Below are 27,490 nucleotides of genomic sequence, written 5' to 3'. Positions count from 1 at the left end.
GATTTACCCCTGAACTGACCCTCTTCCCTGTAGCTGGGCATTAAAAAAAATCTTAGCTCAGTAGATAAAACGGGGCCCAGGCAGAAAGCCCTCTAAGCAGTTGTCAAGGCAACAAACCAAACACCCCCATCAGTGAGGGGATAGGACCTCCCAGTGTCAGGTTATTTAAGCAAATGGAAGCTGCAAGCATTTCTCTGAAAATTCAGCCACAAGCCCTACTCATTGTTTCCAGTAGCATTAAGAAGTCTCATATTAATAAATATCAGTAGCCTAAATTTTGCCAGACAAATGCTCTATGCAGACGTTCCCTCTTACTTTGTTTTCTAAATGCAAAATGGCACTGGAACCCTAGAGTCACGGCTTGAGTAGACATATTTCCGCCTGTGAGGTGCAGCTGGGGTCCTTCGTGGAAGGAAGGTATCACCCTCCTGGAGGCAGGGGGCAGAACCATCACGCAGATCAATGCCACAGTCAATGAAACAAGTAGTCTCGGTGGAAGTTAAAGTATTTATTGATGTGTTTAAACTGTGTACATTCTCCACAGATCATATTAAGGAGTTTGTAGGTGAAGTTTAATCTGTGCATAGTGGGCAGAGACATGAATAGGGTCAAAGGGGAGGAAAAAGGAAAAAAACAAAACAAAAACAGTCACAGGAAAATAAAAATACACCACAGGTTACCAGAACCTTCAGATTTAAAATAAAAAGAAAGAAAAAGCAGAAGCTGTGAGCATCAACATCAACTGTACAAGCATTACAAAGACTCATGTGAAGAAAACACAATTGTTCAAAGCTTTCCACAGTATCCATAGACTCAGTTTCAAGGACAGCCTGGACTACTTTCCTTTCACACAAACAAACCTCCCCGTGTTCTCTCCTGGGCCAGCGGCCGCCTCCTTGGTGTGGTCTTCTCTGAGTGAACGTCACAAGGCCGGTGACAGGAGGGGGTGGAGGTGAGGGGACAAAGTAGAGGCCGAGGGTCAGTGCCTTTGGAGAAAGTCCAGAGAGGAGGAGCCTGCACATCTGGACATAGTTGGAAGGGGAAGTGAACAGTAAAAAGCTACGGTAGGTAAACAACAGACAGTGAAGAATGTCAAATATAAGCTACAGGCTAATCTCTATGGAAGCACTGGATTCCGAAGGAAAGCAGCAGCAGACACCCTCATCTGTATACACTAAGCTCTCTAGAAGACGCTGGAATAAAATGCCTTTAACGTCCTTGGTGACAGGACTTTTATGGAGACACAAAGGGATCCAGCCGTGGAAACACTGGACTTCAAGAAACTGGTCCTTTCACATCATTTTGCGAGGGTCTCCTCACGTGCTTCAGTGGCCATTACAGTTCCCTATTCCACCTCATTTCTCAGCAACTTCCTGAAAGCTCATTTAAAAAGGGAATACTGCCTTTTTTTTTTCTTTAAATAAAAGCCAGGACAGTGAATGAGCCTGAAGAGTTGACTTACACAACATAACCGGAACGACAGCCTGCATATAAGTCTATTATTGAAAATCGACATTTCCCATTTATATATTGAGAGTATGTGTCAGACAATACAATGGAAGTGGGGTTTCTGATTAATTTAAAAAAGAAAACTACATCAAATATCTGCAATAGATCTTTTTTTCATTTAAGGTTTATATATCATATATTGTTATATTACCATTTTTCACCCATTTAAAAGAATGGAAATTGCAGTTCTACAGTAGTACTTTATATAGTCCTACAGTCCAGGAGGTCAGGATGTCAGACGCAGCCCCTGGCAGCAGCTGCCGCTTGGCAGTCGATCGGAATCGTGGGATCTTCCAGCCCGCCTGCACCCCTCCGCCAGGGCTGCCACACTCCATGCCACCTAAATCTGCATCTGCTCCAGGTATTTGTAGGTGGGGTTCTCATAGCCATGGTTCTGCATCTTGTTCAGGTGACGCTCTTCTGGGGTGAGCATTGGATCAACCTGGAAGAACAAAACCTGAGGGTCATTGTGGTGTCTGGGAAGAGACCTGCACAGGGTGCTGGGAGACCTGAGCCATTTGCTGCACAATCCCCTGAGGACCAAATGCAGCCAGCAGCCCATTCCCACCGGACAGGCCAAATGAGAACCGGTGGTGAAACACAGGAGAAAGAAAATAAGGGGATCAAAGAGGCAATGCTTTCGAAACGAGAGCCCTGAAAGCTTAGCCCTCACGGAAGATGACAGTCAACTGGATTTCCCAGCACCATGGTGACATGCAAGGCTCGGCGCCACTGCTTACTACCTGGCCAGCCAAGGCAAGCCACTCGGCAGTAGGCTAGCAAGCAGACAGTGGGACCAGGGGATCTCTGGTCTTTTTCAGCTCTGAAATTCTACAGCTAGGCCAGTCTCCAGCTGGAGATAAAACCAAGTAACTGGCCAGGTGCAGTAGCTCATGCTTGTAATCCCAACATTTTGGGAGGCTGAGGCGGGTGGATCACTTGAAGTCAGGATTTGAGACCACCCTGGTCAATATGGGGAAATCCTATCTCTAATAAAAATACAAAGACTAGCTGGGCGTGGTGGCGCACACCTGTAGTCTCAGCTAGGTGGGAGGCTGAGGCACAAGAATCACCTGAACCCGGGAGACAGAGGTTGCAGTGTGCCAAGATCGCGTCACTGCACTCCAGCCTGGGCGACAGAGCAAGACTCTGTCTCCAAAAAACCAAAACAAACAAAACACAAATAACTAAGACCAGCATCTGCACTAATTTCCCGGCGCTCATTAAGGTCCTTACTGTATTTATACGTGGGGATCAAGGGACTCTGGACATTCCCACTGTTCACTAAGGAATGAGTGGCAAGAGAAGTTCAGTAACCAGCAGAAAACAGAACAGAAACAGTCTGCTTCAGCACTTTCTAAATTTCCTGTTGCTCCTTCCCCCCATTAAAAGAAAAAAACATACCTGGAAAAAGGAACACTAAGGAAATAATCTGAGAAAAGAGTTTTCACCCTCTGTAGCATAAAATGTTCACATGACTTTCTGACATTCATAGCCAAGGCCCAAATTAATGTTGAAAGTTGGCAACAGCCCCTTGTGGCAGGGGATGATTTCCAAAAACACGACCTAGGAATCCAGTGAGTAACTGAACTGAAGACAGCAGCATGTCCAGTACTTGAGGAGTGAAGATGCCTATTAATTCCACAGGTTCCCACCCCCCACCCAGACCACAGTGCAGAGCAGGCCCTCAGCAGCCCAGTTCCTCACCTCCACGATCCCGTGGCTGATGGTGCCATACTGCCTCTTCCTCAGCATCACCAGGCTGATGACGATGACCGTGGCAATGGCCACTGCGATGACCAGCAGGCCAATGAGGGCACTGCTACTCAGACTGAAGTCCTCCCGCAGTGGGCCCACGGATTCCTACGTAATAAAGCAGACGTGGAACAAAGTCCCAGTGACCATCTGGCAGCCGTGAGGCAAGTAACTCACTGAGGGCCATGCTCCTGGAAGGTCGAGCCCCTAAAACCCAAAGCGGCACCAAGATCCTGCTTTGCAGGAACCACCCATATGTGGAGAACGCCCACTCTTCCCCATCTCCATGGAGATTTTAATTTTAGCTTTCTTATCCAAAAGTATGGGAAGCTGGGGATGAGGGACCCTTATTAACTCAGGCATCTCTCCCACTTTCTACTTGAACTGAGAAGGTCCAGAGGAGAAATACCTAAGATGGACAGGAAACCTTAGGTTCTGGAGCTAAACACGTACCCGCTCTTCCTCAAGGCCTCCAACTCTCTCGGCATTGAAAATCATTTCCTTAACGTCCAGAGTCTCGTCAATGACCTGAAACAGTCAAGAGAATGTCGGCAGCGAGCAACTGGGTGAACAGGGAGTTTGGTATTTACTGCCTCCTTCCTCTGCTACTTGCTGCTTGATGGAAGGAAGCAGGTACCTGTGGGACCCCCATTAACCAACGAGCTCTGTCACAGCCTTCCAAATCCACTCCCCAAACCCCTAATGAAGGGGCAGGTATGGAGGGAAGACTATACTATGGCAGCTGGTCCCGTATGCATTTTCCTTCAAGTAACCGTTGCGGAGACGTATCTCAGAACAGATTGCCAAAAAGCCACATTTATGCCAGGCGTGGTGGCTCACGCCTGTAATCCCAGCACTTTGGGAGGCCGAGGCGGGCGGATCACAAGGTCAGAAGATCGAGACTATCCTGGCTAACACGGTGAAACCCCGTCTCTACTAAAAACACAAAAAATTACCCAGGCATGGTGGCGGGCGCCTGTAGTCCCAGCTACTTGGGAGGCTGAGGCAGGAGAATGGCGTAAACCCGGGAGGCGGAGCTTGCAGTGAGCAGAGATCGTGCCACTGTACTCCACAGCCTCGGTGACAACGCGAGACTCCGTTTCAAAAAAAAGCCACATTTAAATATCAAACTCAGTTGAGGACAATCCAGAACTATAAATGACAGAAAATACTAGGTGAATAAAAGGGGGTAATAAGGTATAAACCTAAGGCAGTATAAGAACAAAAACCAACTCTAATCCAAGTTATTAACTCTCTACTCACTTGAAAATGGCCTCTAACAGGTTATTCGTATCTTTAGTTGTAAATATATTTTCCTACTCTATAGCAAGAGATGAGCTACTGCTGAAAAGGGCTTTTTAATCCTTTTCATACCCAGATGCTAAACACCACAGCCAGTCTGTGGGAGCCGTTGGAGCCCTCCAACCTTCTACTATGCGGAAAACGAACACAGAGACGTGCACCTGGAAGCATCTGACATCAGGTCACTCACTCTCATGAGTCTCAAAAGTAAAGTGTGTTGGGCAGAAGAAAGAACAGGCTCACCATGTTTTCATCCACTTTATTCTTACTGTTAATCACTTTCTCTTCGGCACCAATCAGTCCCCCATCCTGCTCTCCCACTCCAGATCCTGTGTGGAAAGAGATCACGGCTGAGTTCCCAAGGATGGCCCATCTCACGCCCATTGCACAGAAGCAGCAAACTCCCTCCTGAGGGCCAGTGAGCCCCTCACCACACACCTCCCCCTACGACTCATCTGCAACCATGTTCACAAGTCTGAGGGTGCCCTGTGCTCTCTAAAGATGAATGAGACAGGCATTTGCAGAAACCGATGGGTATAATGGAGGAGGAGGGAGTGCTTACTTGTCACCAACTTGGGAAAATGAAATGCAAGTCTTCAGAGAAAATGTTTATTGTAAGACACATAGAAGCGGAGCCCAGGGGCATCCTAGCATGGGAAATACACACCATTATAGGAGAAATTACTGAGCACCTACTACCCACACCTGGCTGCCACAGCACCCATCCTCGTAATAACCTGCACGTTTGCCTTGGACATAGTAGGTGAGCCCACAGGGAATTCATTCTGCCTCAAATACGCTCCCCAACCTAAACTCTTATTTTCCCTTCAAGTTTCAGTTGGTCCTGGGGAGGTTCCCAGGACCATTTTCAATCACAGTTTGTCATTACGGATTTCTTCCTGCATCTCTCACCACGCTGAATCCCTCTCAGTGCCGAGATCCTAGGTGCTCATATCCTAAGTGGCTATTAGAAGATAAACAGGAAGCATACATTCCATCTATAGGAAGAATTCTAATATCAGCATGGAAGGCACCTTTCTCCAAATGGAGCAGCAAGAATAGCAACTCTCCTCTTGCCAAGGTCAGACATTGCCTGAGCAACATCACTCGAGTGTGGCGTTCCGAAGGATAGCATCCAAATACGCAGCGCGACGACGCAGCACAGGCCCAGGGAGGGAATGTGAGAGGCAGTCCTCTATTTTTAGTTCCAAAGCATGTGATTTCTAGCTATCATAAGAATTCCTTATTAATAATAACATACAGTTCAATATAAATGTCTGTGATATGAGCCTTTTATAACTAGATCAACCTGACAGCATATTTGGCATTCTAAGGTAACTACCTGCAAGTGAGAGTTCAACATGAGGACATGCAAAGCACTGCTGTCCCTGGGCTTGTCAAAGGCAGGTAATGGCACAAGGCACAGCCACAGCAGAGCTTCTGCCTCACAACTAGACTTGTTCTTAACACGTAGCAATTTGTAACAGCTTCCACAGCTGCTGAACATGCAGGCTAGCTAATGCAATGCAGCCAAAAATGATGCAATTTTTCTAAAGCTTCAACTTTAAAGACTTGCACGACTTGATTCCAGTTAAATCAGAGCTAGCTTTTGTCTCAAAATGCCCATGAAATAGCAATACTGCACTCCAACTATTTGAGAAAGAGGGATCTGGAAAGGTACTGCCTCCGCAAGGATGCTTATGACCAAGCCCAATCAACTGTAATTCTGAGCTCCTTCCATATATATGTTTCTCTCTCTCAGAATTTTAAAGGTCACACAGGCAGGATTTATTCAAAAAGCAATGTGGCACTGAGCCAACTAAAGGCCTACTGTCACTGGACACAGTGGCTCATGCTTATAATTCCAGCATTTTGGGAGGCCAAGGCGGGAGGATCGCTTGAGTCCGGGAGTTCGAGACCAGCCTGGGCAACATGGCAAAATTCCGTCTCTACTAAAAAAAAAAAAAATTTAGCCGAGGGTGGTGGCATGCACCTGTGGTCCCACCTACTTGGGAGGCTGAGGTAGGAGGACTGCTTGAGCCCCAGAGGAGGAGGTCGCAGTGAGCCAAGACCGCACTACTGCACTCCAGCCTGGGCAACAGCAAGACCCCATCTCAAAAAAAAAAAAAAAAAAAAAAAAAAAGACTTATCGCCAGTCCAGACTGTTACAATAGATTTTTGGTGGTATAGCCCCTATGTTTCTTAACATAAACGAGTGACTTCAAGACATCAAAGTTAATGTTTAAATTGTCCCAACTCATAACAGTTCAGTACAAAGGCAAAAGGCAGTTAAACTTCTAGAAAACTCATTTTTCTCTATAAACATCTCAGTTGTGCTGTTGAAAGTAATGTCGGCACAGTCATCCCCAAGAACAGGCATATCCAAGTAGAATAAAATAAAGCATCTACACGAAGTCATTTTCAGAAGATTCAAATCACACTTTTGTGTTCTGAGAATAACCTGTGGCATAAACCAGAACACCAACTTCTTAGCCAGGCAACACCATTTGGGCCCATCGATAGGAAGTCTGCCAAAGCCAAGGGCGAGCTCATACAACGCATTATGAACAAGAAATGTTGAAATGATTCACAATGGGCTGCCCACCCACCTGGGGGATCCCGTGACACTGACAACTTAGGTAATGAAATCACATGGGCTTGGGGAACAGAGAACTGGGTTCAAATCCTGGTTCCTCCACTTCTTAGAGCAAGTCATGTCATCTCAGAAACTTCTTCAATTGTCTAATCTAGAAAATAGAGCTAAAAACACTACCCATCCTACAGGGGCGTTCAGTGGGCTAAGATCAAGTATGCAAAGCATTCCACACAGCGCTTTATGGAACGTTAACTGTTTTTGAGAACTGGAGACTCAGTACAGTGAGCTGGGTTGTCTTCAGCTGTTTGATCCATTGGCTTCTGATGTTCTGAGGAATATACAACTCAGGGGACATGAGACAACTGGCACAGACAGAGGGCGAGGAGAGCCAAAAAGAAAAGATGTAAATGGGAATTGCAGAGAAAAAGAGGGAAAAGAGAAAGACTCTCCACCTGACTGTAAATAAGGCGTATTTATACGGATACAGCAGTTCACAACCAACCTAAGTTGGATATACTTCTAAAAATCTACCCAGATTAAAAGAGTCATGAAATCTATTTTGGTTGCTGTGCATTCTCTGACATCCCAGAGGGAAAGCTTAGCATGACCACGCGGTAACCAACGCCATGGAAACTGGCCTCAGAGTGCTGGAGTCAGGTCAGCTTGTTAGCAACATGGAGGTGGGGCTGCTCTGACTCCACTCACAGCCGTGTTGGAAGAAATGAGGTGGGGAAAGCCAGGTGATGGCATGAAACATGAAGCTTCGGACACACTGGGGAGTGGAGAGGAATGAAGGTCTTAAAGGGAACATCTTGGACAAACCAACCTTTTTTCATTGGGTGGTACAACTCCGGCTGAGTGTCTAGCAGAAAGGAAAACAATAAAAAACAAAATAAAATAGCACAAAAGGAGATTAAAAAAGAAAATGGCTTCTTTTAAAATTTCTATCTTAGAATTTCTCTATAATGTGAACAAAAAGTATTCCTCCTTAAAAACACCATGCTTGAAATATCCCATAAACAAACCAGCAGTACGAGCCACAGCAAATCACTGGAGGGTATCCTTGATAAGAGAGAAAAAAGTAGGTGTGTCTTGTGCCTTTTTAGGGAAACTGGGAGATGCCTGCACTATTTAGCTTAGCCCACATAATTATTTTTCTTAGAAAAAAGTGAAAATTGAAGTTAGTGTTGGTTGTGGTTTGCTGATAGGGAGATAAGGTCCTAGTTCAGGTATATCCAAGCTGCCCCGACCCCCAACAAGCACATAAGAAATTGTCCAAGCATGGCCACCCAACAAACCCACGGGGATTTGGGGATAGCATGGTGCCTTTTCATCTATCTGCCACTTCCTCAGATCCTGTTTTATTTCTGGAGAGTCAACTGCTCTGGGATCACCAGTTTAGAAGGCATTTCCATTAAGGTCTGAGGCTAAGGTGGATGTACCTCCATCCCCCCACCCCTAATTTGATGCCTTCCTGAGGCCTCTGTTACACTGCTATATCCAGTCAGGTCTGTGACTGCAGGACCAGATCGGCTTGGGTTCGACTCCTGACTCTCCACTTACAAGCTACATGATCTTGGGTGAATTACTTAATCTCTCTACACCTCAGAATCCCCACGTGGGGACACTCGACTACCCACCTGCGAGGGTTACTGTGAGGATGGAGAGCATCCGCTGAGATGCTTAGCTAAAGCTGGCATATAACAAGGACTATGGCATAGCTGTGGGCCATTCTTATCATTACCCCGCCAGCAGCAACAGCAACAAACAGAACTGATGAGGGGGACGGCTCTCAGGGCACTGGTCTCAGCAACTTGTTTATTTCTGGAGCAGGCTCACAGCTTTTAGAGATCCTCTTAGACACTGAGAACCAGCAGGAGAATAGAGGAAAGAACGTCTGCCTAGGAGCCAGAGGAACAGCTTCTTATCCCCACCTCATGTCAGAGATATGACCCTGCGCCAGCCCTGTCACCTCCTCAGCCTCTCCAGCACCCACCTCCCAAGACGGCTGGGCAAAGGTAACGCCGTAACAGGAAGGCGCTGTTTCAACTGCCAAGTGCCTCCCGCACGTAAGGAAGTGCACAAGTGCCTCCCGCACGTAGGGAAGTGCCAGGTGCCTCCCGCACGTAGGGAAGTGCCAGGTGCCTCCCGCACGTAGGGAAGTGCACAGGTGCCTCCCGCACGTAGGGAAGTGCACAGGTGCCTCCCGCACGTAGGGAAGTGCACAGGTGCCTCCCGCACGTAGGGAAGTGCACAGGTGCCTCCCGCACGTAGGGAAGTGCACAGGTGCCTCCCGCACGTAGGGAAGTGCACAGGTGCCTCCCGCACGTAGGGAAGTGCACAGGTGCCTCCCGCACGTAGGGAAGTGCACAGGTGCCTCCCGCACGTAGGGAAGTGCACAGGTGCCTCCCGCACGTAGGGAAGTGCACAGGTGCCTCCCGCACGTAGGGAAGTGCACAGGTGCCTCCCGCACGTAGGGAAGTGCACAGGTGCCTCCCGCACGTAGGGAAGTGCACAGGTGCCTCCCGCACGTAGGGAAGTGCACAGGTGCCTCCCGCACGTAGGGAAGTGCACAGGTGCCTCCCGCACGTAGGGAAGTGCACAGGTGCCTCCCGCACGTAGGGAAGTGCACAGGTTGGAAGAAGTGGGGGTTTCAAGCGACCTATCTTGAAATGGGAGAGTTAGTCTTAACTTCATGGGGACATTGACACCAATGATTTGAGAGCATCTAGCAGGGTCCTTGCACACAGTAGGCGCTCAATGAATCCGGTCTCCCTTCCCCTGACTCTCACAGGAACACCATCTCCCAACTCAATTTGGTTTTCAAAAAACTGACTTCAATTCTCTCAATCTTTCCTCCCCCTGCTGCCCAGAAGTGGCACCGTCGCCCATACACACCTTCGTTCTCAGGTAAGGCTGGGAAGGGGTGGAAGGGGTGGAACGGTGGGATCTCCTCACTCTCCTCAGAGCTCACCCGGACGTCCACAGGGGTCTCTGAGATGGAGGCAGTGAACTGGTCCATATCTGCACGCTGCTCCTGAAGGAGCTCATCTGATGAAGACAGGGCAGGGGACAGAGAGCAGGCTTCAGAAGGGCCTGGTGTCCAGGCACAGGATGCTCTAGAGCTCCAAGACCCCACTGTGGCTCCCAGTTCCCGCCTGAAACACCTTCCCTGATTCTGTGGCACCACAGAGCCCCAGCACCAGGGACCCCAGGGCACCATCCCAGGCACCCCTGCCTCCACCTCCACACTCCAGTTAAGTGGTATCCACAACTCCACAGATTTTGGGGGTTTAAAAAATTGTACATATTTAAGGTCTACAATATAATGCTTTGATACACATATACACTGTGAAATGATTTCCATAGTCAAGCAAACACACAGATCACCTTCCAGAATTCCCTTTTTTTTTTTTTTTAAATAAGAATACCCCAAATCTACTCTCGGCAAATTTTTAGTATATAGTACAATATTACTAACTACAGTCCTCACGCTGTCCACCCCATCTCTAGACGTATCCACCCTACGTAACTACAACTACCACTTCATACCCTCTGACTTACTTCTACCCAATGCCAGTTTTAAATACTGACCATATACCATGACTCCCAGGCCCGAATCCTGGACCTACTGCCTGACCTCTGCCTCACCTAAATCCTACATCTCCACATAACACCCAACAGAAATTTATATGTTAACATGTATCAAGAGAGCTCCAGATTTCCTTCTCCACCTCAGCTGGCCATGGTACCACCATCCCCGAGCTGCTCCCAGTGGAACACTAAGTGCAGTTCTTGATGCCGCTCCCCCAACCCCACATGCAGCCCCGGGCGCAGCCCCACACACTTCCACCAGAACACATCCTAGAGACCATCCCCAGCTGTCCCTGGGGCACTCCTTCTCCTACCCCGTCACCCCTTCAGTGCATACTCCGAACAGCTCTCTCCTGGATTTCTATAATCGCTTCCCGGCTGGTTTCTAATTTTAATCGACTACACACAGCAGCCAAGTGAGCTTTTAAAAATTCATAATCCAGATCTAGTCTTTCCCTAGCTGAAAATCCTCTAACGGCTACCCATTATCCTAGAACAAAATCCAAACTCCTTGATTTTGCTGAAATTTCTTCCTGATCTTGTCCCTGCATACTTTGGCCGCATTCCCTTTGCTATGTTGTAGCCACACGGATCTACTCAAATGTGATGCCTGACTTCCACCTGGGGCCTTTGTAGCTGCCGCTCCCTCTGCTACCAACGTGCTCTCCTGCTGTGATCTTACCATTCGGATCTCAGGCCACCATCCCCAGAGCCAACCGCCCCCACCGGCCGCTCTCTACCACTCCGCCCGAGTTTTAACTCTGCACAGCACTTATCACCACCTGACACTTATTTCTTGTTTTATTATCTGTTTTTCTCCTATCATCACATGAATTCCAGCAGGTACTATCTGCTTGTGGACCATTTTACTCTGTGATATGCACGCAGCAGCCATAATAAAATTTGTTGAATAAATGAAGAAGATAAAGACTGGGAGAGGAGGAGGTGAGAATTTATATAAAATCAGGTGCTTGAAATCATCAGAACGAAGGAGGAAAATGGTAACAGGAAATCTCGTAGTCTCTTGCAATTTCACACCCCAGATATTCTTCCGCTAACACAGTGAAGGTCAATGAAACCGAAGGCTCCATGGCTCACAGCCAGTGCATCTGTCCTTGGTCCCTCCTTCACCTTGCCATGAAAGCTCCAGTGGATTCCAGGCTTCTGAAGCCAGGGTGTGCTAATGCCCCACTTGACGGGCCTTGCTTGCTCATCTCTCTACTCTTGCCCAGCTTTCACTCCTGAGCCTCTGCAAGAAGTCCCACATGACCTTGACACAAACAGCTGGTACCCACCAATTTCCTCTTGAATTTCTTGGGCTACATAAGGTACTTTGTAGAGCAGAGAGAGGCTTTGGTTCCTTCTTTCTTCAATCACGTGGAGATGTGTCATCACCTGGAAGCAGAGTTACAGTGGAGAGGTGTTGTGACTGAAAACAACTAGGCCAGGAGGGAACTTGCAGCTGGAACATCGACACAACTTCTGGAAAACCACTTTACAAAGTATATTCTCTACAGAGTCTAGCAAAGCAACTGGTCAGGGGAAATGTATTAATCCTCACGCCATATTTACTGACTGCTAAAGTATAAGACCTTGTTCAGCCTGGGCGTGGTGGCTCACACCTGTAATTTCAGCACTTTGGGAGGGTGAGACAGCAGGATCACTGGAGCCAAGGAGTTTGAGACCAGCCTGGCCAACATGATGAAACCCTGTCTCTACCAAAAATACAAAAATTAGCAAGGCATAGTACTGTGTGCCTGCAGTCACGGCTACCTGGGAGGCTAAGGCTGGAGGATCACTGGAGCCCCGGAGGTTTAGGCTACAGTGAGCTGTGACTGTGCTACTGCACTCCAACCTAGGCAACAGAGCAAGATCCTGTCTCAAAAAAAAACAGACTGTATAATTCCCCCAGCTGATGTGAGAATTTATCCCGAGAGTGCTCCAAGTTAAAGAGACAATTTATTAAAAAATAGCCACTAGCTACTGGATTTTCATATAAGGCACTTAATACTAATTATATTGAGTTTAAAAAAAAAACCCTAATTTGTATAATGCTGAACGTTCAGTAAGGTTTTGCTGAGTGAAAGAAGAGTCAGTTGATTTCTACCACTGGTCAGATTAGATGGGATTAAAAAAGACTGAAATTACTGGCTGAAACGTAGACTTGGCGACAGAGGGAACCATTATGGATTTTGCTTAGTGAAGCAATTGCTTAAATGATTATTGTGGTAAATAAAGAATTAGTTTATTCCTATTTGACTAAATTGCTATTTTTTGAAAAACTCATGCTGAGGTATAAATAAACCTGATTTTAAGGGGGTGATAAAGGAAGACTCATCTACCATAGCTCACTGCCTTTTCTGAATGCAAAAGTTCTAAGGTTGTTCATTTAAAAAAAAAAAAAAAAAAGGCCATTAGAAGTGGTCACTATTTTTACAGCTTTTCAGGATGGAAGTGAAAGGTGACTTGGGCTAGCATCCACCCCAACGACATGGCAAGGTGTGTTGCTGTAGCTCCCACAGGCTTTTCAAGCAAAGTCATCCCTGCCTGGTTAGACCTGCAATTACCAAGCTTTTCCTAAAGAGGGTGCTGGAAACCAATGGATTAATTATGTGGGCTTGACGCCATTAACATGAAGGATCAAAATGAAAAAAAAAGCTAAATGGAAAGATGCTTTTATTGGAGACTGACACCACTCTGACCTTTCAAAGCAAGGATGAAAGCAATTTAATTTTATATTTCCCATTCTGTCAATCAAGGAAAGCACAAGAGTGAGTGCCTTGAAGAAAAAATGCAAATGAAGGCAAAATGCAACACCCACGGGTTCAGCAAGGGTTGTCCTGCTGCACCTCCCCAGAGGAACCAGGAGCCACGTGACAGAGGAAGGTTCATACACTCACAGAGGACAAGAACCAAAGAGTGGGAGACTGCAAATTAGTGTCTCTACAGCAAACCACTGGCTATAGTATGGGGGTAAAAAGCACCATCTCACTCATATCCAGACAAGCAGATATGGCACAAGTTACAACAGGCTGAATATCTGCAAATTTTTCTGGTGTTTAGATAACAGAATAGGGAACAAGGCAGAAGGCAAGCTTTGCCGGAATTACAGCTAAGAGCAGGTAGTAAGTAGCAGACAGGAGAGCTGGGTTTTCTCCCCAAAGGTGTTTAAATGGGAGCATTCTACTTCCCACATTACTTGGCGTGGAAGCTCGATCTCACTTGCAGGAATTCTCTATTAATTTAATATACCGATCAAAATCTCTCCTTCCCTTCTACTCTCACACAAAACTGGCTAGAATACCACACAATAATTTAATTTTAAAACAGAAAGTTTGGAAAGTGATTAAGTCTTTTCAAAAAAATCATGTAGACCCCAAGAGCCTAAGTCCTGTCCAGATGCATGCATTTTCCATCCAGGCCTCTTGGACTTTCTCCTCTTCTGCTACATCCAGCGTGAAGCAAAGCCCTGAGCTCCAGGCCCACACCAGATGCCTCTTAGGGTCTCCAACCCAGCCCCTTTCCACATTCTTCCCACTCTTTAGAAGCCTGAGTTCTTTTATTCCCCAAAACAACCAGCTTCTGAAATGAACTCTGTATATCTAAGAACACCTGCTCTAGGCTGGGGGTGGTGGCTCACGCCTGTAATCCTAGAACTTTGGGAGGCAGAGGTGGGCGGATTACCTGAGGCCAGGAGCCCAAGACCAGCCTGGCCAATACGGTGAAACCCTGTCTCTACTGAAACTACAAAACTTAACCAGGCGTTGTGGTGGGCGCCTGTAATCCCAGCTACTCGGGAGGTTGAAGCAAGAGAATCATTTGAACCCGGGAGGTGGAGGTTGCAGTGAGCTGAGATGGCGCCATTGCAGCCCAGCCTGAGTGACAGAGTGGACTCCGTCTCAAACAAACAAACAAAAGACAAAAAAACACCTGCTCTTCACCTTTACAGTTATTATGTCTACACTAGCGTGTGAGCTGCTCAAGGGCACTCAAGGGAGTCAACCCGGCAGCACTGAATGCCAGTGTGGAGTCTGGCACTGAGACAGACCCCGGCTCCACAAATGGAGCAGCTCAGCTCCAATACTCCAAAGGCCTTTAGGCCTTTAGGCACATTAGCTTTTCATCTTCGCACACATAGCAGCTGTGGGGAAGGAAGGTTTCTGGGCTGACAGGCCACCACCTGTGCAGTAAGTGAGCCCATGTACCCTGGCACTCACAATCAGCACAGCACTGTATTTACAATATGAGAGGAAATCAAGTAAGATCAGCGTTGTTACTGTAAGGCCCTTTAGGAAAACTAACAGGCTGAGCTACGAGACTTCCTGGTTTAAACGGAAGCTAGCAGTCTTGTAGGCAAGCTCATTTTTATGAATACAAAAAAGTAAAACTCAAGTTAATATATGAACACCACCAATATTAGAAATAGGAACCAGAAACAAACCTCTATAGATGAAAGTAAAGCTGGACAAAACCTAGGAATGTAAAAGTGTCTGTCTAAACAAAAACTATACTGCACAAAACAAGAGACCAATTTTTAAGATCTGCTTGATAAATATACCTAGAAAAGGATCTTGAATATTGGTTCTGGCAATACCCTACATCAGAAATAAATGATATAAAAAAAATTCAGAAATTGTTTAAGTATAAAGTAGTTAATATTAAAAAGTATTTAAAAAGATGTTTTAAAAATAGTGCCCTTACAAAAACCAGCTCACCCACCGAATGTCTTCGGAAATCAAAACTCATTTTCTAAGAACTAATAGCAAGTGCAACTAGCAGTGCTGTTCAACCACTAGTCAAGGCATTATGTTCCCCACTGGAAATGCCCTCACAGCAGCAATTTCTACTACATCTACTGTACCTGGGATTTCATCTGGGCCGCCTTTTCTGGGTCAACAGCCAACACATGCTGGTAATGACGGATGGTATGTAGGCGATCTTTGTTCTCAGCACGGACATAACGCCGTAAGGCCTGGAGAATGCGATGAGGCTGCAAGACAGAACAGTTGTTTTAATATCCAGAGACTAGAGAATTGAAAATAGGCAGGAAAACAAAAGCTTAAAAAGTTCACCTAAGAATGTAAAGCTCAGCTAGGCACCAGAATGAAAGCTGTAACTTGGAAAGCTTTTTTAGCTTACCAAGTAACAAAAAAAACTGTCTAGGTAAAATAGCAAAACTAAGTTCCAAAGTTATACTGGCTCCTTAACGTACAGTATTTTCCAGAATCTCCAGCCCACTGTTCTCTTCTGATCTGTCCTTTTTCCTGGCTCAGCCTCTGACACCTGAATTATAAGCTAGGTAGTCTCCTGTGTCGCCCAAAGAGAAAAGACTTTAACCGGCTTACTTAAGGATACAAATATCCTCCTAATACTTTCCATCCCCCAAAGCAAGGCAGGTTAGTGTTAAGGGACAAAATCGTTTGAGACCACTCACACAAGAGTTTCAGAAGAAATTACTTTACCCCTTTCTTCATAATCTTATTTATAATGTAACTTGTTCAAAAGTCTTCATGAAAAGCATGTTTTCATTCTTTGAATGGAAGTTCAATAACTGGATAATTACCAATCAATTTTGCCAGGTTACACTTTTCTAGTGTAAAACACTTCCACATCACAGGTGGTATACACAGGCATAAAGCGATGTCATGCTTAGCTTATATACACAGATATTAGAATGTAATACCTTTTCCTCCCTCATCGTCTTTCCTTAGGCTTCAGCTTTGCCAGAACTTGTCATACAAATGTGACTTTTACTGACCTGAGTGTCATACATTGGTCCCCTACATATACCACGTCAGGGCAGGCAGTGCTAGGGGCAGGACTCACCCGTGGCGGGTCAGACTGCAAGGCAGCCAGGTAGTTCTCCAGAGCCATCCGACGGCGGTCGTTCAGCATAGCTTCCACTCGGGCCAGGTGGGTCTCCACCAGCTGCTGCTTCTCACTGGCTGCTTCCTTCTCTAAAGCTTTAACCATGGCTTGGAAGTGCTAAACCAAGACAGCAGGAACCACACATGATTTGTGGCACCCAGAGGAAGCCTAAGCAAGCAACCTTAGACCCCAGTGCTTCTTCTCCTGTCAGTGCCCATGCAAAACGGTAACAGGTTCAGAGAGTGGAGCAACGGTAGGATCCAAAGTCTACTTCATCCTACCTTCATTCTACTTCTATCAGGAGAATTACTTCCTTCTTTAAAGAGAGCAAGTTAAATCTCAGTGTCAGAGGGCCTCCTTAGTATCTGTATAACTGCAAGTGCTAGTGCCTGCAAGCCCAAGGCCTGGTTTCTCAACATGCACCATAAAAAAAGAACACCGTCCTTCCCACATTGCAGCAAGGCACCAGCTTCCAAACTCTGAGACCGCTGACCAATGGCAGTTATGTGGTAAGTTCTGTTGAAGTATTCCTGTCATTAGGTTGGTGCAAAAGTAATTGTGGTTTTTGCCATTACTATCAATAAAGTCATGAAGGGCAAAGTTATCCATGAGGTATCCGGCCCGGTTTACAGGTACAGTTTAAGCCTGCTGAACTAAATTTTCCTGAACAAGATGCACTGACTTCTGTAGGAATTAAAACTGTTAGATTTTCTAAGTGATCAATAAAAAAGCACTTTAAGATTATTTTTTAACACTTTATTAAAGTGTTAACATTAGGAGGAAAGACATTTCAGCTAAACATAAAATGATTTAAAATTTACAAAATCAGTTTTGTAAAAACCGAATCAGTCCTGGAAATTGCTATCCCTATTCCTAGCAACACTCTTCTACTGAAGGGGAATGCAGTTTGCTGTTATGATTTTAGTTATAGTCTACAAAGTTAGAGATGAATTGTATCAGAGATCTTTATTTTCTATCCTTTGACTTTCGATTAGTCTTAAAAAAAAATTCAGTACTGCCGAAAAACAAGTCACAGTCTAAGACTGAAAAACGGCAGAGGACTTCTGCCAGGAAAGCAGAATTAACAGAAGGCAGCTGAGCTAAGCTTACCTTCTGGCATGAATTACATGTGCTCTGGTGGGGGTTTGGTTTCCTTCTACCATAGGTGAGCAATACTCGAGGTGAAAAAAAAATAGGCCAGTTACAACTTCCTTGTAAGCCCTCACCTAAAAGGAGGTGGTGTCCAATTCTAATTTTGTTGGGAATGGGGCTCTGACCGTATTTTCCAATGGTCAGGCTGAAAGCTATGTCCCCGGAGAAGGCATCCTACCTGAATCAGAGTCTGCCTCTCTGCTTTGGGGAGGTTCTTAGCTTGAAGCTCTGCCTCTTCCCATTCCTTCTTTACCTAGAACAAAGGTCAAAAACGCCATCAGCAGTGATTAATACCCCGAAACAACTCTTCCATTTGCTAAAAACACTGTCAGATGCTAAATCTCATAGGAAACTGCAAAAGGAAACCAATCACACGATCCCTCAGGAGCTTAGCATTGTTACTGCCTCAGAAGGTTCTAGGCCTCAACTATCCCCAGATGGAGCCTCAATTCCATGACCTCTTTGTTACATAACCTTGGGTAAGTTATTTAAGTCTCTGTGCCTTAGTCTCCTCACCAAAAAAATTGAGGTTAATACCTACTTTTCAGAGCTGATGTGGATAAAACAATGAGCATTTTGCAAACTGTAAGCCCAACATGGGACTGTGTGGGATTTGGGGTGGAGCCTAGGCCTAGCAAGGCATTCCCTTTTCAATTCTCTTTCAATCCTGAGTAAATCCAGAAGAAAAGTTGCACTTTGGTATTCCTGCTGCTCTCTTATAACCCTTTTAAAGGAAAAGAAACATCTCTGAGACTCAGACCCTTCCAGAGACGCAGTATCTAGCTAGCATGTATTAGTACGTTTGCTTTCATCTAATATATTTGTATGGTTGGTCACTTTCTTCTCACGGCAAATGGTACTAGCTTTTTATTGATAACAGTGATATAAAGTTTCCTTCTTTAAAATAAAGAAATTTTAAAGGAAGTTAATTGCAAAAAAAAATAAGGGCAGATAATGGTATAGGAAGTGCTCAGAGGGTAATTATATTATATACTATCTGAATGCAGGTGGTGAAGAAGCCCACCCAGAAGGCAGCTCCACTGATAACTCTCTCCTGACTCACCAGTCCTTATACATCAGCATGACAATCTAGGGAGAAGCTATTACTTTTCTTCAGCTATGAGAACCATGCTACCCAAAGCCAAGTACCATGAAGATGAAGGAGTTGTCAAGGTTTACCCTGTCCATTCGGTTACGGTGCCGAATCTCCAGCTGCTCCTTAGCCTTCTGGAAGCGAGCATGCTCATTATCATCTGCAGAGGTCTCGAAATACACATCAACATCATTGGTTGGCAGAGGAGTTGGAGGAACTGAAACAAAATTACAGAGGGAGTTCTCTTTGGAATCAGGTGCACTGTGCTCTAGGAAGAAAACCCAGCTCAGGACCTGCAGAATGGACTCAATTTGTTTTGTGGCATTCTCTAAGTGCAGGGTGCTGCTATCTGCCAAGACTTCACTTGGTTAGATTACAGTGGGCAATCTTCCTTACACAATATTCATCAACCATGTCAGCCCACGCTAATACAGCAATTTACTGGCAGCTTCAGCACCAATGAGGCATCTACTTAAGACCTCAGGGCTGGAAAAGAGGTGGTTTCTTCTATACCTTCCCTTCAGTGCTCGAACCGTGGAAACCTAAACAATAGCTACCTTATTGCTCATAACTGAGCATCTGAACAGAGACAAGGGCAGGAATCAGATCCTAGAGGCACTTTTATGCAATTCCTTATTTTTAAAGAAATTTATTACTCAGGTACCTCTGCTCTTCTGGCTATCTTTGAGTCTTAATTTACAACGGAAAACAGGCTCAAGTGAATGTTCTTTGCATATACGCTGGGTAGAGAAAGTCCCAATCACTCCAGCTATAATTTTGAGTTTTCAATATCAGTGAAAGACTCTTAGCCCCACCATCAGTGACAGAACCAACAAGGATAAAACTGAGTTGCTCTATTTGACAAGGACACCTTTCACCGATATGAAGATAGGGCTTTTTGATCCACGACACTGACTAATAGGGCTTCCCAAGCATTCCCCAGAGCACAGGCCCATTGGAACACCCCCGACTGCTGGAAGGGCATAATCTCTTATGGAGCCCAAGCAAGTGAGTCTCTGCACAATGGAATTTAGCCTGATAAGGGAAAGGACTGAGATGACAAGTTTGCTCAGTCAGCCTCTCAAGACATACCTAAGGTAACACTTATTAGCCTAATTCATACAAGATTTCCCAAGCTGGTGTGGACTTACTTGATAGATTATGACACAATTTCAGAGCTCAGTGGAGAGAGAATGCCAAGGTTCAACCGATTTTTAATTCGGAAGCAAATTCACCTGATTTCTAGAATTGCATCATTGTAATACATTAAAACAACTGTAAAATTGATGAATACAGCTACAAATTAGCCAGCCAGTTCAACTTTTTTCTGTCGGAAGCACCTTTTATTTGCCCCTTTATTTAACAGACCTAAAAACGACAACTAAAGTCATGAAGAATATGAGCCCTATGTAAGTTTTAAAAGGGTGTCAATATCCCACTTTCAGATTAACTAAATTAGAATCTATAACTTAGTAAACGCCATTCCCCAAGACACTCGCAAGTTCAGTGGAGGAGAATTTCAAGCACTGCAGTCCACCGTGCGGATCAGCGACACGTGCCTGTGCTATAAAGGCCTGAGCGCTGGAGACGGAGCCTTTGATTCACATAGCTGGACTGGAAAAAGATAACAGCAAACACAGGCTGCTTCCACCCTCCCTGGGAACAGAGTGGAGAGGACAGCGGGCCGAAATGCTTTTTTCTGAAGACACCCTCGGTCCCTGTGGAATCACCCACTCACGAAGCCAGCACATCCGCCAGACTCAGCCCCTTCAAAGAAGAACAAAAATGCTCCCACTGGAAGGAAACTTGATGCTTCTCAACCTGCAAAGCCCTCCAGGCAGAGGCCCCACAAGAACATGAACACACAGCTTCTCCCAGGCAAATCTCATCCAAGCCACAGCAAATGGGAGTTTTACAGACCTGCCACTCATCATGTCTCACAGCACCACCCAGCTGACCCTTCGGGTAGAGATCACCACCTCCACACTCAGTGGGATTCCTCAGACTTCAACCCAAGTTTTACAAAGTAGTAAGTATCACAATAATTTCTATTTCTAAATCTTTCCTGAAAATGCAAAGTTTATTCACCAAGGTTCCCTAAGGCCTCCTTTCAACTGTTACCGAATAAAAACAGCTTTCCTGGAGCTGGAAGGGAAAGCGCTCAAGCATTGCCATATTACATTAAGATTTGAAAGATCTTTTGGTAGAACGAAGGAAGAGGGAACATGAAAGCATGTGAATGAAAAACCATCAGAAGCTACAGCCAAATCCTTCACAGCAAATTATTACTCCAACAAATTCCAGAGTAGGAACCAAGAAAAACTGTCTGGCCTGAGGATTTTCCTAGTGTGTAGGTTAGTGCTGCAAGGTGAGAGACTGAAGGTCTTAACGAGAAAAAGGAGTAGCCGTGGAGAAAAGGGAAACTCTTGGTAGAAACTCTTCCTACCAACGTCCAGCATAAACCCAACTCAACTGAACCACTGACCTTCCTGTCACACCAAAGCACACACCAACTGAAATCCTCTCACTTCCTAAAGCTGTGTGACCCGGTTGCAAAATATTGAAGAAACAGAGTGAGTCACTACCACTCGGCTGCTAGCTCTCTCTAGATTGCATTATGCAAGATATTTCAATATTCTAGACTGCCCAAAGTACTTCACTGTCACTCCTTTTGAGAGGAGGCGCCCCGTGAGCTGGCATGCATCACAGGGGTCAGTGACAGGGCAGTTCAAAGACAGGAATGTTCAGTGCCTCTAAGCTAGAGCCAGCCCAGGGGACAGCTGCCTTCCCCACCAATACTATAGTGGCCTGGGGGCCTGCAGACTCCAAAGCCAGACGAGAAAGAACAAGCCCCTGGCCCTGCTGCTCGCTATACCAAGGTGGGTACGCACCTTCACCACCAAGCACCACCAGACACACGGTGAGCACAGGACACAAGAACTGAGCTTACCACCGCCGGCAGGAGAGCAAAGCCTAGATCTAGAAAGCACAAAGATGAGGGGAAGACGACCGACAGCAAACACCCGAGTGGGCAGGGACACCACACAGATGCAGCCACGAAGACGGCAGGGAGACGGACGCCGGACAGGACGGTGCTGCCGCACAGGACCAGCGCGAGGCAGGACTTACTCATCGCTTTACACACAGCCATACAATAATCCTCAGACTCAAAATTGTTCCTGTTGCCGCCGCAGCCGCCATATATAAAGCGCACGCACTTTCCCTTGGAGAGGTCGAAGTACCAACGAGGCATCACGGCCCGGCAGGGCCCCGTCATCGCCTCCTGGGAGCAGACAGCTGTGTGAAAATGGTCAGAGTGTCAGCAGGACAGAGGCAGTGACGTCAAATGCTTCAAAATGCTACAGGCCGGCAAGCCGGGGGATGGGCTGGGGGAGGCCTGAGACTGGGTGGAGCCTGGAGGCCCTGGTTGGCCGAACACTCCAGCTCAGGCCAGCCTTGCTGAGGACAAGTTGCTTCCCCACAGAGTAGAGACATTTAGGAACTGGGATAAATATTTTTTTGGCACCCTCTGGAGTCTAGATCTGAGTTTAGATTGATGTAGAGCAATTCCTTTGTCTCACAGCTGTGAGAGCCTCACATTTCTGATCTGTTCAGTGGAGATATCTGCCTAGTTTGTCTATTCAGGAGACAATGTGAGTGGAAAGGCTGCTTTAAGTGGTGATATCTGTAGTAAAGACAAGCACCTAGAATGGACAATTGTTTCCCACCTTTATGTTCTCTAAGGCAAATCATAAACTTCTCAACTGGTTAAATAATTTCCCCCAACTTGGGTCCTAAATAATTCTTCACATCTTAATTGGTTTTGAATATACGATCAGCAGGAGGCTGCATGTTAATGGCTCTGGACCGACTGCAACCTTTTTGTGTTTTAATTGGCAAGATGAAAAAAAAAAACTGCAGGCCCCAATCTGTTACCAGCAGGTCAATAAATTTCACCCTCCCAACTAAAACATCTGGACAAATAGGGCAGCCTACAGATTAGAAGACAAGCAGGAAAAGGAAAACCATTTCTATTCTAGGAGGCCAGAACTTGAGTGGTATCGAAGACGGGAGCTCCCCTTGGGGAGGGAACGTTTTAGGATGAATGTGGAAGAATCCTGCTGAAGGGCGGACTATGTTGTCTCTCTTACTCTCTAGTCCCTGTTCTCTAATTCAATCCTACATCTCTCCCTGGATGTGCCTGCCCGCCCACTTTGTTAAGACGGCACCATCACTGCACTGGAGAGCTGAACTCACCTTCAGTGCAGAGATACCACACCTTTCCTTCTGTGACTGACTTACCTGTAACAGACGCAATGCAAAAGTCTAAGTGAATAATTACCACATGCATTTCAAAGCCATGGCTCTACGTGGGGTTACCTTTGACATCATGAGTAATTTCCTTGTCTGACATGGTGCTGTCGCTGCCGGGTTCAGTAGGATTCTCCTCATTGTAGTCATCTCCTTTGAAGGTGTCATAGTAGTAATCTCGGTCCTCCACCACTTCCTCCCCTTCTTCCTCATCCTCATCTTCCTCATCCACAGCTGCTTCTGTGAAGTCTTCCAGATCTGCTTCAGTAGGAAATTCACTGAAGGCCAAAATAGAAAAAAGGAAGGTTAATAGCTCCTATGTGCAAAGCACAACAATGGGTCCCTTCTCTATTCTGAAACACCAGAACAGAGGCAGGAAATAAGCTCAACGCACATTTCACTGTGCCACTAAGCCCCTGAGCCCAGCTACATCAGCAAACGGGAAGTATTTGTGAACATTTGAATCTAATCATGATAAAACAATAAGACAAATCCAAATTCAGGGATATTATGTTAAACAAATGGCACGGACTCTTAAAAAATATCATAGTAACCTGCAGAAAATAACAGCCCAGAATGACGTAAACACAAAAATCACAGGTACTCCTGTGATTGGCGATGGCTAGAATGAAATGCGAGCTTAATCAACTAGCAGAACAAAGGAATGCCCAGTTTATCCAGAAGTGAGGGACTAGCAGCCAGCAGCTGTCTTTACAGAAGGGCTAACAAAAAGGCAAAACGACTTCACAGCTCCAAGTAGAAGAGTTACCTTTTATAAACATCATAGTCTTCCTCTTCATCTTCCTCTTCCTCTTCATCGTCCTCTTCCTCCTCCTCTTCTTTTGACACAGATCCAATAATCTTTGTCTGAGGGCAGCACACATATTCAGTGCCATGGAACTGGTCTACCCCACATGGGAGCAGCATGCCATAGCTATATAAGGTCATTCCCTGAGTCAGACATGCCTAAAAGAAACCCACAGACCACATCAGAACATACTCCAGAGTAAACGTGGTCAAATACACTCCGATCTCTACCCTCCAAAATAAACCCTTATCAAATCACTTAGCAATGCTTTCTCTTATGAACACATACATTTTATGTCAAAAAAAATTGTAATAATATTATTGTAAGATTTATAAATTTTAATTTACAATGGGGAAACATGATCTGGTCCAAAAATACTGAAATTCCAAATGTGGAAAAAAGTCAGGAAAAGAGCATTTTTTTCTAATAATGACCAAAGGCAGATAAGGTGGTCAACGTTAATTGATATTCATCACTGGTGCAAGCACTACTTCAGTATTTGACCAAAGGAAGATTACTGACCAAAGAGCAGAGCCAACCTAATTACAGAAGACAAGAAAGGGTATTTCTTGCCACCAGGAAAGTGAGATGGCATGCAGTCCTGCCTGTGCATATGTCCAGACCTGTATTTTCTATAACTGGCGATTTCCGTGCAGGCCTTAGGGCCAGGATGGTTTCCCAGGAGCCTCACCAGCAGCATACAGTATTCTCGCTCAGCCACCTCCTTAACATCCTCAACTTCAGGAGCTGACTGTCAACACTGAGCTCTCCTACACAAATACCTACTTCTCTCCCAAATATTTCTAACTTATAAGACAGACGTAATTGTAAACCTTAAGGAGGTAAGAAGGAAACAAAACTAACTTAAAAGCATGGTGAGATTTGGAGAAAAGTGCTACCTTCTCTCTTAATAGATACAACAACAGCTGACTTTCCCCCCCTCAGTTCTCTTACCTCTTTGACTACCGTGTGCCAGTGCTGGTGATTCTCGCACACCTCCATCCGCTCTTTGTGGAAAAACTGGCACTTTTCTGGAACTAGCAGAACATCACTTACAAATTCACCCACTGGAAAAGAGAACCTTTGTCAGAGCGGATCTGACCATGATTTCAAGGTGAAAATGCCCCTCACTGAAGTTTATGATGATAGTCTACACAGCCAGGAGCAGTCTAATGTATACGAGCAGATGCACATCTCGTACCTTCAAAGGCTGACTGGACGGTACAGTTCTAGCCAAGCAGCCACAAGAACTCACCAACCTGTCAGAGCCATGATGCAGTCTCACCGCAGGGCTACAGCAACATGTGACGGGGAATATAACAGGATCACCTCCACGCCCACCTCAAACACACGCAGCTACTCTCCCCACACAGCTCTGCCTTCCTTATTCCTGCCCACACCTCTCTAATCAAATGCCCAAGAAACTAAAACCAGGTGTTCAACTGAAGTACAGATGAATCTTACTTTAGACAAAACACGATGTAATAATTGAATCCAGTAAGAATAATCAATGATTAATTACAAAGGGGCAAAGGTGCCTTTACAGTGGGAAGCCTCGGCAAAAAAACTACCTTAGCCAGATAACCAATTTAACATCACTGATAATGAGCAAACTGATATGTGTGATGTCCTAAAAATAACATATCACCTACACAGTATTTCTGCCAAAGTATATTATCATTTGAATTTAATCATGCTAAAACAATAAGACACATCCAAATTCAGGGACATTATGTTAAACAAATGGCATAGACTCTTAAAAAATACCATTGTCATGAAAGTTTTTGTTTTTAAAGAAAGACTAGGGAACTATTCTAGATGAAATGTAGTATGTGATCCTTTTAAAAAGGAAGCTATAAAGAACACTAGTTGGATACTTAGGAAAATTTCCAAACATGACAACTGTATTGTCATTATATATAGGAGAATGTCCCTGGCTCTTAGGAGAAACCAGCTGAAATACTTAGAAATGAACTGTCATGATATCCCAACTTACTTTCAAATGGTTTGGCAACACAAAAATATATATAAGATGCAGAGAGAGAAAAACTTCAGGCAAAATTGGAGAATCTAGGTAAAGGGTATAGAGGTATTCACTATTACATTTTCTAAAACTTGTCCCAAAAAGTTGGAAGAAAGATACACATAGCTGTTTATTTACGGGGAAAAAATGGTATCTGATTTGTTTCCAAATAATCAGGGTTGTGAGGGAGTGGGCCTATAGAAGGAGGAAGAGTGGCTCATGAACTGATGGTGGTTGCACAGGTGGGCAGCTAGTGCGTGGGGGTGAATGGCATCATCGTCTCTTGTTGGGCGGCTAGTGCGTGAGGGTGAATGGCATCATCGTCTCTTGTTGGGCGGCCAGTGCGTGGGGGTGAATGGCATCATCGTCTCTTGTTGGGCGGCCAGTGCGTGGGGGTGAATGGCATCATCGTCTCTTGTTGGGCGGCTAGTGCGTGGGGGTGAATGGCATCATCGTCTCTTGTTGGGCGGCCAGTGCGTGAGGGTGAATGGCATCATCGTCTCTTGTTGGGCGGCCAGTGCGTGAGGGTGAATGGCATCATCGTCTCTTGTTGGGCGGCCAGTGCGTGGGGGTGAATGGCATCATCGTCTCTTGTTGGGCGGCCAGTGCGTGGGGGTGAATGGCATCATCGTCTCTTGTGTGGCCATGTTTTTAATTTGCCACAATAAAAAGTTGGAAACATACAATACACACATCACTGGATGATCACCCCAAGACTCTGATTCAGTCATATAAGGTAAGGCTCAGTAATCTACACTTGGCATATGTCTGCCATGTGCTCCAGACAGTGTGGAGGGAGAGGAAGAGAGGGCGAGAAGGGTGCTTAGCCCAAGGAGAGATGCGGGAAGCAGTGGCAGGAAGATGCAGCAGGCAGACTAACCTCTGACGTTAAGGGGGGAAAACCCTGAAAATATCATGAGAAAGTAATGTGGTCTAAGAAAGGGCTCAGGGCTCAGCTAGTGGGAAGTCTACACAGACCCACCCCAGCCTCGCCATCATGGATGGGTCTCTCAGGATCCTCTGCCTTGGGCCTCGGGCGCAAGCACTGAAGTCAGTCTTTCTATTGCCCCAGTGGTAAGAGAAAGGGAGTTGCTGATGTGTAAGTAGGGGAAGATGGGCTCCTGACATGACAAGCTGTAGCAGTGTAACAGTCCCCCCACATGAAAACAGCATTACAAATGGCAGTCAGGTTTCTCAGCACTGCTAGCACAGGGACTTTGGGATCAAACAGCTCAATGTGACACTGAAGCAGGAATGTGAAAGTGAGCCTGACACACTGCTTACCCTTGAGGACCCCAAAGGCTCTAGGGGAGGCAGTACCTGCAAACAGGCTTTAGCAATCAACTAGACTTATAAGCATTGCTTAAAAATAGCAAAAACACCAATGGTAAGCTAGAATCTGCCTCTACGAGAACGAACAACCCTGATACTCAATCTAAGTAGAAATTACTTCAATTCTGACATCCAACCACCAACTCA

General features: G+C 45.6%; 1 protein-coding gene across 8 annotated transcripts in view; it reads right to left on the bottom strand.

Annotated features, from left to right (window-relative positions):
* Positions 1–493: 493 nt before the first annotated feature.
* APLP2 (amyloid beta precursor like protein 2) overlaps positions 494–27,490 on the bottom strand; it is a 73,485-nt gene continuing 46,488 nt past the window's right edge. The window contains exons 4-18 of one of the 8 annotated variants that reach the window (XM_054525438.2): positions 24,943–25,055; positions 23,950–24,146; positions 23,250–23,458; positions 21,999–22,166; positions 18,926–19,086; positions 17,955–18,029; positions 16,583–16,741; positions 15,618–15,746; positions 12,052–12,151; positions 10,061–10,213; positions 7,989–8,024; positions 4,810–4,895; positions 3,718–3,792; positions 3,217–3,372; positions 494–1,951 (exon numbers count right to left, since the gene is read on the bottom strand). In XM_054525438.2, the coding sequence (XP_054381413.1) occupies positions 1,850–1,951; positions 3,217–3,372; positions 3,718–3,792; positions 4,810–4,895; positions 7,989–8,024; positions 10,061–10,213; positions 12,052–12,151; positions 15,618–15,746; positions 16,583–16,741; positions 17,955–18,029; positions 18,926–19,086; positions 21,999–22,166; positions 23,250–23,458; positions 23,950–24,146; positions 24,943–25,055 (1,919 nt within the window). In that variant the 3' untranslated portion in view covers positions 494–1,849. The remainder of the gene's footprint in view (positions 1,952–3,216; positions 3,373–3,717; positions 3,793–4,809; positions 4,896–7,988; positions 8,025–10,060; positions 10,214–12,051; positions 12,152–15,617; positions 15,747–16,582; positions 16,742–17,954; positions 18,030–18,925; positions 19,087–21,998; positions 22,167–23,249; positions 23,459–23,949; positions 24,147–24,942; positions 25,056–27,490) is intronic. The other 7 variants (XM_002822701.6, XM_009247259.4, XM_002822702.6 and 4 more) reach the window with 7 other exon arrangements.

This window comes from Pongo abelii, chromosome 9, assembly GCF_028885655.2.
Source record: "Pongo abelii isolate AG06213 chromosome 9, NHGRI_mPonAbe1-v2.0_pri, whole genome shotgun sequence".
NCBI classification, from domain to species: domain Eukaryota; kingdom Metazoa; phylum Chordata; class Mammalia; order Primates; family Hominidae; genus Pongo; species Pongo abelii.
The sequence above is the reverse complement of the archived record's forward strand: the minus strand, read 5'-3'. Positions and strand labels throughout refer to the sequence as shown.